The following is a 14,874-nucleotide window of genomic DNA, read 5'->3' as shown; positions in this document are numbered from 1 at the left end:
TTCATTTTCCTGATATTTGTGTTAATGGTTTTGGAACAAACCCCTTACCCTAAGGCCTCATCCACACTGGTCCGTTTTTGTCTGAAAACCCTTTTTCTTTTTTCTTAACGTCATTGTTTTGCATAGTATGCAGTACTATGGTGCGTTTTCGAAAGGCAGCATTTTTTGTGGAGCAAAATTTAGTTTCAGTGTAGATGTGAGGCTTAAACGTGGCAGAACCAATGCGTTTTTTTTTCACCCAAAAACATATTAGTGTGGAAGTGGCCTAAGTATTAAACTTCAGCATGTAACACAATCCACACTGCTTCTGCTACAGGTATGAATTATACCTCAGGTCTTGCTGCATGTTGAGGAAAAGGTGTGCTATTATTTTCCATAGCCATGTGACTTTTTGCCTGGTTAATGTCAAAATGTTCAAAACATCCCATTATCTTGCATTAAAGGGGGGACATAGTCTTTTGGCTAACCACCAAGTAACACCTAACAGTCTAGCAACCATCTGGAACACCTGACCAACTGCACAGCAATGCCCTGGAACAGCATTATGATTGAGAACTATACACTTGCTGGGTATGGCAAAACCTAAGTGGAGCCTGATTCTTCCTATAATTAATCTCATAATGATGCAAAATAAATGTTAAATGTATGTTTTCTTCTTGATGTATGGCTACATGGCCTCAAGAGCTCTTTTGTAATTAGCTCTGCTAGCTAGAAATCTGTGCTTGAGGGCATGACATTACAAGTCAGCACTAATCAGGGAGAGATTTAAAGCTGTCACACAAACATATAACTGCTACTCAGGAGGATAGCTAGATCCAATCAGGTTCTGTTCTACCCTAGGTCACGTGAGGTTACAATGAAATTGCGTGTTATCTAGATACAATGGTCACATGGTTTAACCCCTGTAACCTGAAATCTGCCATCTCCGTAAACTCCTGTAACAGTGTAAACACAGAATTGCTTATCACGCAGCAGCTTCTGATGGCTCTAACTGTCTCCAGGAGTCCATTTGTGCAGCGTGGTAGTGCTTTCGGCCCATCTCCCTGATTACATTTCCCTGCACTACGGCTTGCTGTCATGCTGGATGGACTTAAAAAATATTAATGGGCTCCATTGGGGAGATTGCTTTTGTGTGAGAGCAGGGGGCCTGCTTCAAGCTGTCACTCTGGCTAATTTCTTTGCTCAGCCCTTTAGCCCATGGCAATGACACCATCTTGGCTGGGATGCTGTTGTGTGTATGTGTGTCTCTGTGTAGCAGGGCAACTGCTCCCTGGTCTCCTGCAGACCCCACCCTCCATATGCCCTAATGTAATCAGTCTGGCAGAACAGAGATCATTTGGTTCAGATTACATGTCTTTTTACTATATGAAATACTTTCAGTAATGTGGTAATGTATATTTTTGCACAAAGTAGATGTGATGTCTTTCTCAGCTTGATACTCATTAATTTTAGGCACACATCAAACAAAATGCCAACCTATACTTTGGTTTTCCGTGTGCCACTACTTCTCCCACACATTGCACAATGTAAATGTGCTTTGTCTGTACATGCACCTGCCAACTGGACTTCAGCAACAGTAATGAAAATCCATTGGTGGGGGGGCAGACAGTCTTTGCAGGGGCTTTTTTTTTTTTTTTCAATAGAGAAACAATTTTATACTTATATTAAAATTACTACAACTGTGTACAAATATGGTTATAATGCCTGTGATATCATATATAATTTAAATTACTAAACCTGATTCCAGAAACATAGAGAGCTGGCTTTGATATTCGTTCTGTATTTACATTTTTAACAAATAAAATGCATGCTAATCAGTACACACTAGTAGTTAGTAAATAAAACTATTTTATTTCTGATTGAGTGAATTTCTGGAAAGAGAAAATTGGCTAGGGTTGCTGAGCAGTAGCTGAGCACCACGACAAAAATAAAAATGGGACATCTGACAACTGAAGACATTTCTAGTGTATACACATTCGTAAAACTTAGTTTGTGCTATGATGCGCAAAAATACTGTCTAGGTAGACAGCTCACTAGGTTTTGAAAGAACAGCATAGGGGCCATTCACACCGAATATGTCCCTAGACATAGATTTAAGATTTTTTTTTTTAAATACTTTCCCATTCCCCATAACTCTCTTTCCCATAACCTCTTAAGAGCTGTTAAGTTGTGTTATCAGTTGTTTTCCATCCATCCATCCATCCATCCATCGTCAACCGCTTATCCTGTGTACAGGGTCGCGGGGGCTGGAGCCTATCCCAGCTAACATTGGGCGAAAGGCGGGGGACACCCCGGACAGGTCGCCAGTCCATCGCAGATCAGTTGTTTTCCTAAGTACTAATTCACTAGATGGACATCTTTGATTGTTGCGCTGCATCGTCATTCTTGCAAAGGGGCACCATATTTTTAAGATGCATATCAAGTTAAAAAAACTTTAAAATTAAAACATTGTTTTATTCTACCTTTTTTAGTGCAAGAATGCATTGCGTCTGAACAGCTGTTTCAGTCCGGCTTTGTTTAAGCCCTATTTTTTTCTGCATTCAGTGGAGAGCTGTATATAATAGATGTGAACATTTCTGTGGCACACTCTCCCTTCTGTCACTCAAAAACAAAGCTGGGTTCAGTTCTCCTGAACATGGCCACAAGCACACACACCATCCAGATATCAGATCAGACAGTGTTCCAGAACTAATCAGATTTGGCAATGAGTGTAGATGCTCACTCCATCTTACTCACAAAAGCTAACAAGGTTTAGTCTATGCACAGCTCCCGGAGGCTGATGCATCCATACCTGTGTTCAAATAGAGCAGTGGGAATGCATTGACGAGCACTTCAGGCTTGTTAGGGAGTGAGGGGAAGGTTACAGAAGTCAAGAGAAAGCGAGAGAGCAAGATGGGAGCACCTTTTCTGACAGCACAGATGGAAAGTGATCAATTTGAAATAAAAAACAGGAAAATCTGCCATATACAGTTCAAGTGAGAAGTTTACATACACTTAGGTTGAAGTTATTAAAAATAATTTTTAATCACTCCATTTCTTATAAGCAAACTATAGTTTTGGCAAGTCGTTTAGGACATCTATTTTTTGCCTGACACAAGTAATTTTTCCAAAAGCTGTCTACAAACAGATTGTTTCACTTTTAATTGACTATATCACAATTCCAGTGGGTCAGAAGTTTACATTCACTGAGTTAACGCTGCCTTTTAAGCAGCTTTGAAAAAAATAGGCAATTAGCCAAGTAGCTTCTGACAGGCTAATTGGAGTCAATTGGAGGTGTACCTATGGATGTATTTTAAGGCCTATACCTTCAAACTCAATGCTTCTTTGCTTGACATCATGGGAAAATAAAAAGAAACTCAGCCTTCAAAAGGCTACATAAAAATAAATTGTGGACCCCCACAAGTCTGGTTCAACCTTGGGAGCCATTTCCATTTTCTGAAGGTACCACATTCATCTGTACAAACAATAGTACGCAAGTATAAACACCATGGGACCACACAGCCTTCATACCACTCAGGAAGGAGACAAATATTGTTTGGTGCAAAAAGTGCAAAAATCAATCCCAGAGCAACTGCAAAGGACCTTGTGAAGATGCTGGAGGAAACAGGTTGACAAGTATCTATATCCACAGTCAAATGAGTCCTATATCGACATAACCTGAAAGGCTGTTTAGTAAGGAAGAAGCCACTACTCCAAAACCGCCATAAAAAAGCCGGACTACAGTTTGCAAGTGCACATGGGGACAAAGATCTTACTTTGTGGATACAGTCAGGTCATCTTATCTGCTCCTTGTAAATGGGGTAATGAGGGAATAACACACACCTGGCCATGGAACAGCTGAGCAGCCAATTGTCCCATTTCTTTTGGTCCCTTAAAAAGTGGGAGGCACATATACAAACTGTTGTAATTCCTACACCGTTCACCTGATTTGGATGTAAATACCCTCAAATTAAAGCTGAAAGTCTGCAGTTAAAGCACATCTTGTTCGTTTCATTTCAAATCCATTGTGGTGGTGTATAGAGCCAAAAAGATTAGAATTGTGTCGATGTCCCAATATTTATGGACCTGAATGTAAATGTCCTCTGGTCTAATGAAACAAAACGTGAACTGTTTAGAACAATTATTCGACTATTCTTTGATTATGGCAATGATTAATCATTACCTCTTAACCAATTATTCATCTTGTACTCTTACTTAAAAGGTTGTATTAAATGTGCTTACTAACAATAAAGAGTAAAAAATAATTGTCACAAGGTTCAATAAATGAGAAAGCGGGAGACGACAATTCCAACTCGGGTATGTCACTCTTTATTCTCATTAGCAAAAACATGTTTGCATAAGGCGCAACGGTGAAGCTTCACAACGGCAATGGCCAACACACAAATTGCTTCAGTTTTCTCCCCCAGTCACATGCACACACATAGTCTTTACGGCATTTTTTTCTCTCTTGAGCTCTCTATTGACTGGGCACCTTTTTATCTCCCCTGTGTCTCACTGTGAACATGGAAACAGCAATTACCAGCAATTAATCTCAGGTGAAAATCCTTGCTGTTTCCGCTCTCCCCAGACAAGCGCTCGACCACACCCTCACCTCCACAGTCATCTTTAAAAATACCTCTAAATGTCATTCACTGAGGTAAAGGGTGGGGTTGGGGGGGGAAGGGGTTTATTAAGTTTAATTCAGTAAAAAAATTCACTGAAATTCAAGTGTTTTTGTCTTGTTTTCAATTTAAAATAGTCTAAAAATTCTTAAAATAAGATACATTTACTTGAGAAGCAACATATAAGATATTTAGAATTGCTTTAAGAGAATGTATCTTAAATATAAGTGTATTTTGTATATAAGTGTATTTGCAGTAAAGACAAAATGTTCTTATATTCAAGATCTATTCTCTAAAAGCAAGTCTAAATATATTATATGCTGCTTCTCAGGTGAATGCATTTAAGGATTTATTGATATTTTATAATATTTGTATTTTAAATGTTATATTCAACATTCTCAGATAACAATTTTAAACAGTAACTGTATAGCTGCTAAAGTAAATGTAGGTTGTTTTAAAGGAGTTTTAGATATTTATATTGGAAAACAAGCCAAAACAAAAACAATTCAAACACGTACTCTAATGGAGCGAAGACAACCTCACTCACCTTTCTGTTCACTTCAATCCATCTTTAACTCACTGCCTCTTATTAATAAAGCTTCGTATTGCCAATTTTCTTCTGTTTTATTGTCGACGTTGTCGATAACTTCAACTAATCATTTTAGCCCTATGCCAAAGTTGTGTCAAAACTGCTTAAGGACAACAAAGTCAAGGTATTGGAGTGGCCATCACATAGCCCTGAAAACAATCTGATAGAAAATTTGTGGGCAGAACTGAAAAAGCATGTGCGAGCAAGGAGTCCTACAAACCTGACTCTATCTGGAGGAATGGGCCAAAATTCCAGCAACTAATTGTGAGGAGCTTGTGGAAGGCTATCCAAAATGTTTGACCCAAGTTTCAATTTAAAGGCAATGCTAACAAAAACTAACAAAGTCTATATAAACTTCTGACCCACTGGGAATGTGATGAAAGAAATAAAACTGAAATAAATTGTTCAAATGTTTTCTACGATTAAATGTCAGGACTTGTGAAAAACTGAGTTTAAATGTATTTGGCTAAGGTGTATGTAAAGTTCTGACTTCAACTGTGTAAAGCCTGTTGGCATATCAGGCTGGTATTGGTGGAATAGCTAATTAAAAAGTAAGCCCGTTTTGCTATGGCTGCACTTTGAGAAGTTGATGTGTTAATATTCTGTAGATGGGTCAGGAGGATGTCAGGGTTCTCTGCTTTCATCTTATGTGGGGAGACTTCTTGCAGATACGTTCTGAATACAGTTGCAGCTCTCTCCCTCGAAAGCTCCTCTGCTGGCTCCGGTCCACTGTTTAACGTTTACTATGGTCTATCATGTGCATTCTTTTCTGATATCCCTGAAGTCATTAAAGCTGGATTTAGTGGGAAGCTGATGATTTTTAGTGCATTCAAATGAGTTACTGTATCGTCTCAGTCAGAGACATGATAGAACAAGAACAATTGAAAATGTTCTCTGTGCCAACATGTCCATCACCGACATCCATGGTTGGGACAACAATTATAATACAAGTTATAATTAAGTTTCTATTAGGGCACAGTGATATAAGCAAAAATGTATATGTTTGTAGATAACAATGTATTTCATATAATACACATTTTTATGTAAAATAAATAAATAAATAAATAGAAATAAATAGTAAAGAAACCTTTTCAATTAAAACTAAAATTTGTTTTTGAGATGTCATGTAAATTGTGATGAAACAAAATTGGCATTTAGGCTATGTATCGAATTGGTTCAGTTGGTACCCAAATTCTACAGAACTGGTTCAAAATTAGTTTTTTCCTCAAAGCTTTTCCATATATATTTATTGTACCATATTTTAGGTACACGTATCTAGTAGAAGTACAGCCAGTTTTCATATTGTATTGACTTTTTTTGTTTTTCCTCTCTCAAAATGTGTCACTAAAGAAACAAAGAAATATACTGTAATACAAAGGATTTTATTGATTAAAAATGTGTTTCATCCCCTTCTGAAGATTATTTTTTATGAATTTTTGTAGAAGATTTTCACAGACAAATCAATTCAAATGACAATTTTATAAGATTAATCAAAAACTAAATTTTCTCTGTAAAATACATAAATTCTGTCATATTGAAACTAAACGAATATTTAATCAATCGTTATCATTAAAGTTTAGTTAATAGCTTGTGTTTCATAAGTGACCACAATATTGTGTTTGCAAGGTTATATGACATTCCCTCAAATGTTTTGCTTATATACAAACACTATAGATTTGTTATAAATAAAATGTTTATAAATTAAATTTAATTAAATAATGGTAATATTTTTTTAGACATAATTGTTAGAATCATCCGTATATAGAAGGACAACACTAATTTTTAATTGTCAACTACAACTTGTCCTACAACTTGTTTTTCATTCAGATGAGGAATAGATTAAAATAATAACTCCAGTGGTTTTAGTTTTAAAAATAAAAGCTCAACAGTAATATTATTAGTAAGTCTTAGCTTTCTTAAAGGGTTAGTTCATCCAGCAATTTAAATTCTCTCATCATTTACTCACCCTCATGAAATCCCAAATGTGAATGACTTTCTTTCTTCTACTGAACACAAACAAAGATTTGTAGAAGAATATTTCAGCTCTGTTTGTCCATAAAATGCAAGTGAATGTTTGCCAAAATGTTAAAGCTCCCAAATCCATATACGGGCAACATAAAAGTACTCCAGACCACTGGGGTGGTTAAATCCATATATTCAGAAGAGATTACATAGGTATGGGTGAGAACAAATCAAGAGTTATGTCATTTTTTTACTATAAATTCTCCTCCCTGCTCAATCAATGTCCACTTTCATTTTCACAATCTCCTTATGTTTTTGGTGAGTCACATTATTTGTGCATATCGCCCCCTACTGTTCAGGGAGGAGAATTTATTATAAAAATGACGTAAATATTTATCTGTTCCTCGACCACACCTATAATATCATGTCTGGACTCATGGATTTAACCACTGGAGTCTTATGGATTTCTTTTATGCTCAAAATTTTGGCATCCATTCACTTCCATTGTATGGACCTTCAGAGCTGAGATATTCTGCTAAAATTCTTCAGTTGTGTTCTGCAGAAGAAGAAAGTAAATCACGAGAGAATTTGCATTTTTGGGTGAACTATCCCTTTAAATAATGTGTCATCTACTGGTTTTTCATTTTAAAATAGTACATCAATCAGCCCTTTTTTTATTCACTAAATCCTTTTTTCTGAATGATTAACTGCATGAAAATCAATCCCAAGTTACTGTTATAATGCTATGCAAACTGCATTTATTTACAATTCTATTTTTTTCTGTTTTAATGCCTATTCTGCATTTGAAAGTGACAGCTAAGCCTGATGAAAGGAAATATGGTGTCAACAGAATGTGCTCACTACCAAGTGCTTTGTTTGTGTTGCCGGATGAGTTGAATCAGTAAGGATCAGTACTTGCATGCCCTGTACACCCACACAGCTAATGGATGTTGGGCCCTGTGAACACAACCCATAATTCAATGTAATGACTTATCTAAAAGCCAGTGATTGTGTTGGCTATTTGTCAATCAAGGGCACAAATAGAGTGTTGTGATTTTGTTTGATAGGAATATTTAACACTCAGTTTCAAAGTGACTGTTTCCATGGGCAACCTGACCCTTTCAATATGACCAATATTTGCCGGGTTACTATGCTATAGCTAATTATATGGCATGTCTTGACCTCATATGCTCCATACAAGTGTTTCCTGTACTGTTTATTTCCCTGTTTCAGGCAGAATTGGATACAGATATCCCATATGCTGGGTGATAAATTTCATAGATCTGTTCCAGAACCTTCACATCCACACTAAATCCACAGATTTTCTAAAAACAAAAACAAAAAAAAAAAGCAACAGCAGCTGTTCCAGTGTCGATGAGAGGCGTACTGTAAATTTAGCAGCATCCTAACTGTCATGGACCCTCATACTGTAAGTGACTGATCTGGAATGCTCAACGTAGGCAGCAACTCCGTACTCCACAAATAGTGCTTCACATAGGAGACTCGACTTACATTTGATTCCTTCAGATTTTTATGTTTGGACGTTTCCAAGCTAATACTGCATTAAACAATATAAAAATAGTGCTGTCGAAGTTACCGCATTTAACGCAATTTTTTTTATCACCGTTAATGCATAATATGACCCTTTGAATGTCACATGCATTACCATCAGGAAAACAGCTGGATGGAAACATTATGCTGAGCCTGCGACAAGCATTTTATCAATGTAGCATAGCAGTAGAAAATGCACGCAAAGCACAGATAGAGCTCATAATATTGTAACATCATTACAGTGGCAAGACAGCTGCCATTTGAACGCCAGACTGCGAGGCGCGGTGTGAGCACCAAGTAATAGTGCGAGCGCGAGGCTATTGTCTGTGTTCCGCAACTGCTACTGGGTTCTTAAATAACATACAACATGCGAGTAAGGGCAGCAGGTGGAGTTTCTGGTACCCCCCCTAGGAAGTTGGTGCCCTACACAGACTGTGTAATATGCAATATGCTGCTGTCTCCAAGATTTTGTGTGGATGACTAAAAAATACATCTAGATGAAGCATGTTTTGTCCACTCATGTTTATAAACATATTGTGATTAATCGCGATTATCTAAAAATAAATGTGTGATTAATCACTTAAAAATTTTACTCATTTGACAACTCATTTGACAACCCTAAAAAAATACATAGCACACACAAATATTGGGTAAAATAGTCCATTTGTATTAACACGGTACTATTTTGTTGGTACTTTTCACTATTGAATGAAATGTAAATATTTAGAATCAATGTTTATCTCACCTCTTCAGTCATCCCTTCTTTTTTTCCCCACAGAGTTTGTTGCAATGCATTCTGAGATAGCCTTATCCATGAAGGACACATGCGATGATGCCTTAGAATTTGACTAAAATAATTACTTTGGGAGTGCGCCTATGATGGCTTTGGAATTGTCTTTACTGTTTTCCAAGAGTGTAGTTAATATCAATCACTGCTGAATTGTTTTGTTGTGTAGTGTTTGTTTATGTGAAGTGTACACATGGTACAGTGTGTTTGCACTCCTATGTATATTTATACTAGTGAATCTGGTCTCTGTGTATGACAGATGGAATGGTCTTATTCTGTGTCTGTAAGCTCTGTCCCATGGGTCCTCTGAACTCATTATCAGTTGTCTTTTCTTGGTCCAGCTATTAGTATGCATGCACTACTGTTAGGTAAATCTGGCCAAGAGTGTGTAAAATGTATTCACTTTTGCCATCTAGTGTTTGTTTATTGTTGTTTTTTTTTATATACCTTTAAGATGGGTAGAAAGAGACTTGTGTTATGCTTGATACAGTTCACAATTCCACTCAAACATTAGTTGAATTTTAAATAGATGTACATTTCCAGGCCAAGAACTCCTTAGTGGATAGAGAGCTGAGGTACATACTTTTACATAGTGATGTTGTGATACTTACATATACATGCAAACAAAGCCATTAAAATGAACATGGATGTACATAGTTGTACATTACATTTCAACTTTACTTAGTTACTACATTGTGATATGGAAGGGACAATGAAACATTTAGCTGAACTTCAGCTTCTTAACTTTAGCTTTGGTTAAATGTAACTTATTGGTTTTTTTGTAATTTTATTTAATTGTATTTATATTTATATTTTTTCACAAAAATGTGTTTGATATCAATCTACTGTAGTTGCAGACCATCTCCAGTATCACTGTAGACCCCTTTTTGATGACCCACAGTAGAATCTAATTTTTTAAATAATTGTACAAAAGACGTGTGTTTTAATTCAGAGGCCTCTCTTGTTGAACCACACAAATAGATCTTATACTGTAAATTGTAATCTGGGTTGAATTATAATAGTTGAATTGTGCCATCTGGTGGATGGTTTAATGCCTGCATAAGCTATAAGTGTCTGTAGTATCTTATATGCTCATAGATCAGCAGCTCTTCCATTTGCATAGTTTTTGTGTAATAGACACTTAAATTCAATTTACAATTAATCTTGTTTTCGTTCTTTATTTCAGAAGGAGCTGAGTCTTCCCAGAAGAGGCAGTTTGTGAGTACCTGGTTTCATTTATTTATTTATTTTTCTCAGGAGGTAGAGTGAAATCTCAGTTTATATCGAGGGCCCTTAAGTCCAGTGAATACGGTCTATTGTGAAGAACCACGCCTGGGGGAAAATCGTTTTATTAAATCTTTCCTGAGTGAAGTGGATGATGTGCTCATTCAGGAAAGATGCGTTTAGTGCTGGTCATCTGTTTTAATTACGCTTAAGTGTGTCCTGTGTGTTGTTACTTAAAACTCTTTAAAATACAGTAGGAGTACGGCGGTGAAGTACAGATAAGGCTTATGTGAAGTGTTTACTTTGGTGTCCCACTTTGCATGTGCTGGTACTAATTCAGTTGGTATTTTTTATTTGCAGATAATTTGCAGTCATTCTGTTCTGCTTGGTTCTCTATACAAAGTTCACAGTCACAGATCAACACCGGACTAATACATAACATGTCCAATTTAGGCACTCCAGCATCAGTCATTCAGACTAGCTCTTATTGCTTGGATATCTTTGTCACACTTGATTGCAAGAAAATAATGACAAACGATGAGTTTATTGAGTACATGTAGAATGCAACTCTGTTAATGTATGCAGTGGATGGCATACTTGGCACAAATTTTATTTCACAATTCAAATTCTAGTAAGGTTTAGATATAATCAAGTGAACATATAATGACTGCAATGCTTAATTGATAAATATATATTAAATTAATGATGTATTTATAAATATTACATTCGAAAATGAACTGATTTCTTTTAATAATGCCATCAAAAATATTTTTTATTCTTTCGATTAGCCTCTGAATCCCTCATACAGGATTGTTAGTTATTATAGGCAGCAAATGTTATATTGACCAGATGGAGGCATCTCATTAGACGGGATGATACACAGTCATTCAATTTGGATGCCTTCATACATTTGGATAGTGCCTGAAAAGGCATAATTTTTTAACATTTATGACGGCCTGTGTCTATTCCTACCAGAACATTGAGTAGTCAATTCGATTTCTACTGCACATGCACATGGACAGGGTCACTGAGGTCGTAAGGTGACCGGTAGGGAGAATGACAGTCAGATAACTGTAGCCCTTTTCCAACAGCTGAGCATCTCTGTCCCCGTTCTGACACACCTATGTTTATCTTTCTGGCTATTTATTTTTAACTCCCTACCAGCAAAGAATTTGCACTTTTCACAGCCAATCATAAGAAAACACCATATTCGCATCAGGAGGTGGGGGTGTGCAAGACAGTGTTTTGTGTGTAAAATTGTGTGTGTGAGCATAATTTTGTTGTGCTACATGCACAGGGTTTTATGTTTTGTTGTCTTTGTAAGGTTCAGATTGACCAGCAGGGGTGGGCAGAATGCCTGCTATTGTGAGGGTTCAGTGAGTTTATTCCACCCGCTGCTGGATTACTGAACTTAATCAAATCAGGCTTTCTATTCAACCACACTGTTAGTCAGTGAGCTCTCATTTTATCCCTCATTCATTTAGAGGTTTGGTACTTCACTATCTGACTCTCATCTCCTTTTCATTCTTATCCCTCTCACCTTTTTACTTTTCTTTATCTTCCTTGAAAGGCAGGGTTCCCACGGTCATGGAAGACCTTGAAATATCTGGGAATTTGTTTATTGTGATTTGCAGGCCTGCAAAAGTCATGAACATGAATGTCATGGAAAGTTCTGTAGTCAGTATTATTTTTTTGTGTAATGCTCAGCTCTAAAATACTTAATTGGCTAGAACATTCTCTTTATGGAGTGAAAGCTCTGTAAATTGATTTTTTTTTAAATCCTTATCCACTATTCACAAACAACTGGAAGTTGAAAAATTAAATGTGCATCATTTACTCACCCTCATGTAGTTCCAAACCTGTATGACTTTCTTTCTTCAGTGGAGCTCAAAATATGTTTAACAAAATGTTGGAACTGCTCCATACAATGAAAGTGAATATAGTACATAGAGTGTGGAACAACCAAATGTAAAAAAACTCCATAAATGCATTGCGAAAATACTATAGATTATTAATAAGTTATAATTTAGCTTTGTTTGAGGAAATGTAAGTCTTCTCTGCAGTTGCGGCTTTCAAATCCCATTTGCGCTTGCACATATTTAAGCTTGGTGCATTGCACTTGGCTTCAAGATTTTTTAGTGTCATTGATGGCAAAATTGATGTTTCTGTTTTGACGTGCAAAGTTTAAACATTCGCAAACGCAAATGAGATTTGAGAGCTACGGTTGAGGGAAGATAGCGACATTAGGTTTGTCTCTCACACAAAGCTATCAAATGGATAGAAAATTTGGAATATAGAACACAGGTCATATGCACTTCTTTTATGGTTTTTGGAGCTTGACAGCTGCTGTTTTTTTTTTGTTTTTTTTTTTTGCATGAGAATATTCTTCAAACAAACTCCTTATGTATTTTTAGGATACAAAGAAAGCCATATGCATTTGAAACATCATGATTGTTGAACTATTATGCATTAACACTTCACACAAACACAGAGCTATAGATCGCGTGTCATTGTTATTTCATTAGGCTTTCATGTCGCTGCGTTTCTGTGTTAAAATCAGTCAGGTTTAGCGCTCATGTTTGTGCTTCTCTGTCCTTTGATCCTGATCCTGGCTCTTGTCTCTTTGCTGGTGTGAGGGGCTACATTTAGCCAATTGTTTTTGCTGGGAACAGTGGATAGGACGTTGATGTTATATTGGTTCCCAGAAGTGTCTACGGAGATGGACCAGTGTGAGGTAGGGGCAACAGCTGCACCTCCCCCAGGGTCTTGTGATATCATGAGAATGCCTTCTCACTCATAGCTTGTTGTGTTTGTGTCTCTGACTGACTTGCCAACATTCACAGACTAGCAGCAGAGCTATGAGGAGATTGAAGCTTTGCTGCCACCTTAAAATGTTGATGTCTAATTTGCCCAAGTATTTGGATTCTCCGCTCTTCACTTTTGAACTGTTATATAACATCCACTCTTCAGACTGAAGGAAAGACATTAAGTTCCTGGACACAACATTAAGAGGACTGTCATTTGAATACAAATACCATCATGGCTTCAGTCACACAAAAATAGATACTTGCTTTGGTAGCGGTCAAACTGAGACTGGATAAAGGGACATATAATAGTCTACAACAGACATGGCTGGATTTGCAGAGACTTCTATTGTCAGAGCTAGTAGTTGTATGGCAGACTTCATCAGTAGGTTACGCTTTTGCACTAGTTACAGCTCAGAGTGAAAAGTGGTGCCTTTCCCGTTTTTTTGTTTGTCTTTTCATTTACTCATGAACATGAAAAAAAGAAAGGAACGACTTGGAGCCCCCAACCTGCGCTTACAGTAAGAGTTACTTTAGCTCGCAAGTTCACATCATACATGACAATTTTGAGCCTACAAAATATGCATGTATTCCTTTACAGATTACATTTTAAGGAATGTTCCAGGTTCAATACAAGTTAGGCTCAATTAACAGAATTTGTGGTTTAGATTTATTGCTAATTTATTTTATAAAAGAGCAAAAATCGCCTTTACAGTGAAACAATTACAATGCAATTGAATGGATCCAGTCCATAAACATTAAAAGTTTTGGCGCTAGATGTAAACAATATTTATGTTGTCATGATGTATTCACAATGCACGTTAACCGCGAACTGGCACAGCACCTCCTGAGATGATTAGAGATCATTTGCAGCATTCTCATAGATGACATTTTTCTTGCAAACAGTTTTCAGATGAATGAAACAGAGAAAAAAAGAGTGAAAACTCTTTACATGCACTTGTTTCAAGAGACAGGCTCACGCTGTATGCCTCTGAACCAGTGGTGTTGTAGTGACTGAATAGGTGGGCATACTGTGAATTTATCTAGGAAAAATGGGTAACACTTTATACTTGCTATAATTAATAAACTTATACAGACATTACCTTATACATAATAAACTGTTAACCATTGTATACAGTTGCAATCAAAATTATTCAACCTCCATTGCAAATCAGGTTTATTGTCAAAATGTATAGACTTTCAGCTGTTTGCAATGCACAAATCAAGCAAAAGCAATTGAAATAGCTCAACACAATGAATACTTCAAGTGGTTCCAAATTCAACTGAAAATGCAACTTTTAATGACTTCTCCAGTCTCATAGTTATACAACTCCTTCATGGCAGGCAACTTTAGTA

General features: G+C 36.7%; 1 protein-coding gene across 2 annotated transcripts in view; it reads left to right on the top strand.

Moving 5' to 3' along the window:
• The window catches only part of mast2 (microtubule associated serine/threonine kinase 2), a 205,412-nt gene that overhangs the window by 127,314 nt on the left and 63,224 nt on the right, over positions 1-14,874 (top strand). For both annotated transcript variants that reach the window (XM_052140868.1, XM_052140867.1), the window contains exon 4: positions 10,677-10,708. In XM_052140868.1, the coding sequence (XP_051996828.1) occupies positions 10,677-10,708 (32 nt within the window). The remainder of the gene's footprint in view (positions 1-10,676; positions 10,709-14,874) is intronic.

The sequence above is a fragment of the Xyrauchen texanus genome, chromosome 13 (assembly GCF_025860055.1).
Source record: "Xyrauchen texanus isolate HMW12.3.18 chromosome 13, RBS_HiC_50CHRs, whole genome shotgun sequence".
In the NCBI taxonomy this organism is placed as follows: domain Eukaryota; kingdom Metazoa; phylum Chordata; class Actinopteri; order Cypriniformes; family Catostomidae; genus Xyrauchen; species Xyrauchen texanus.
The sequence above is the reverse complement of the archived record's forward strand: the minus strand, read 5'-3'. Positions and strand labels throughout refer to the sequence as shown.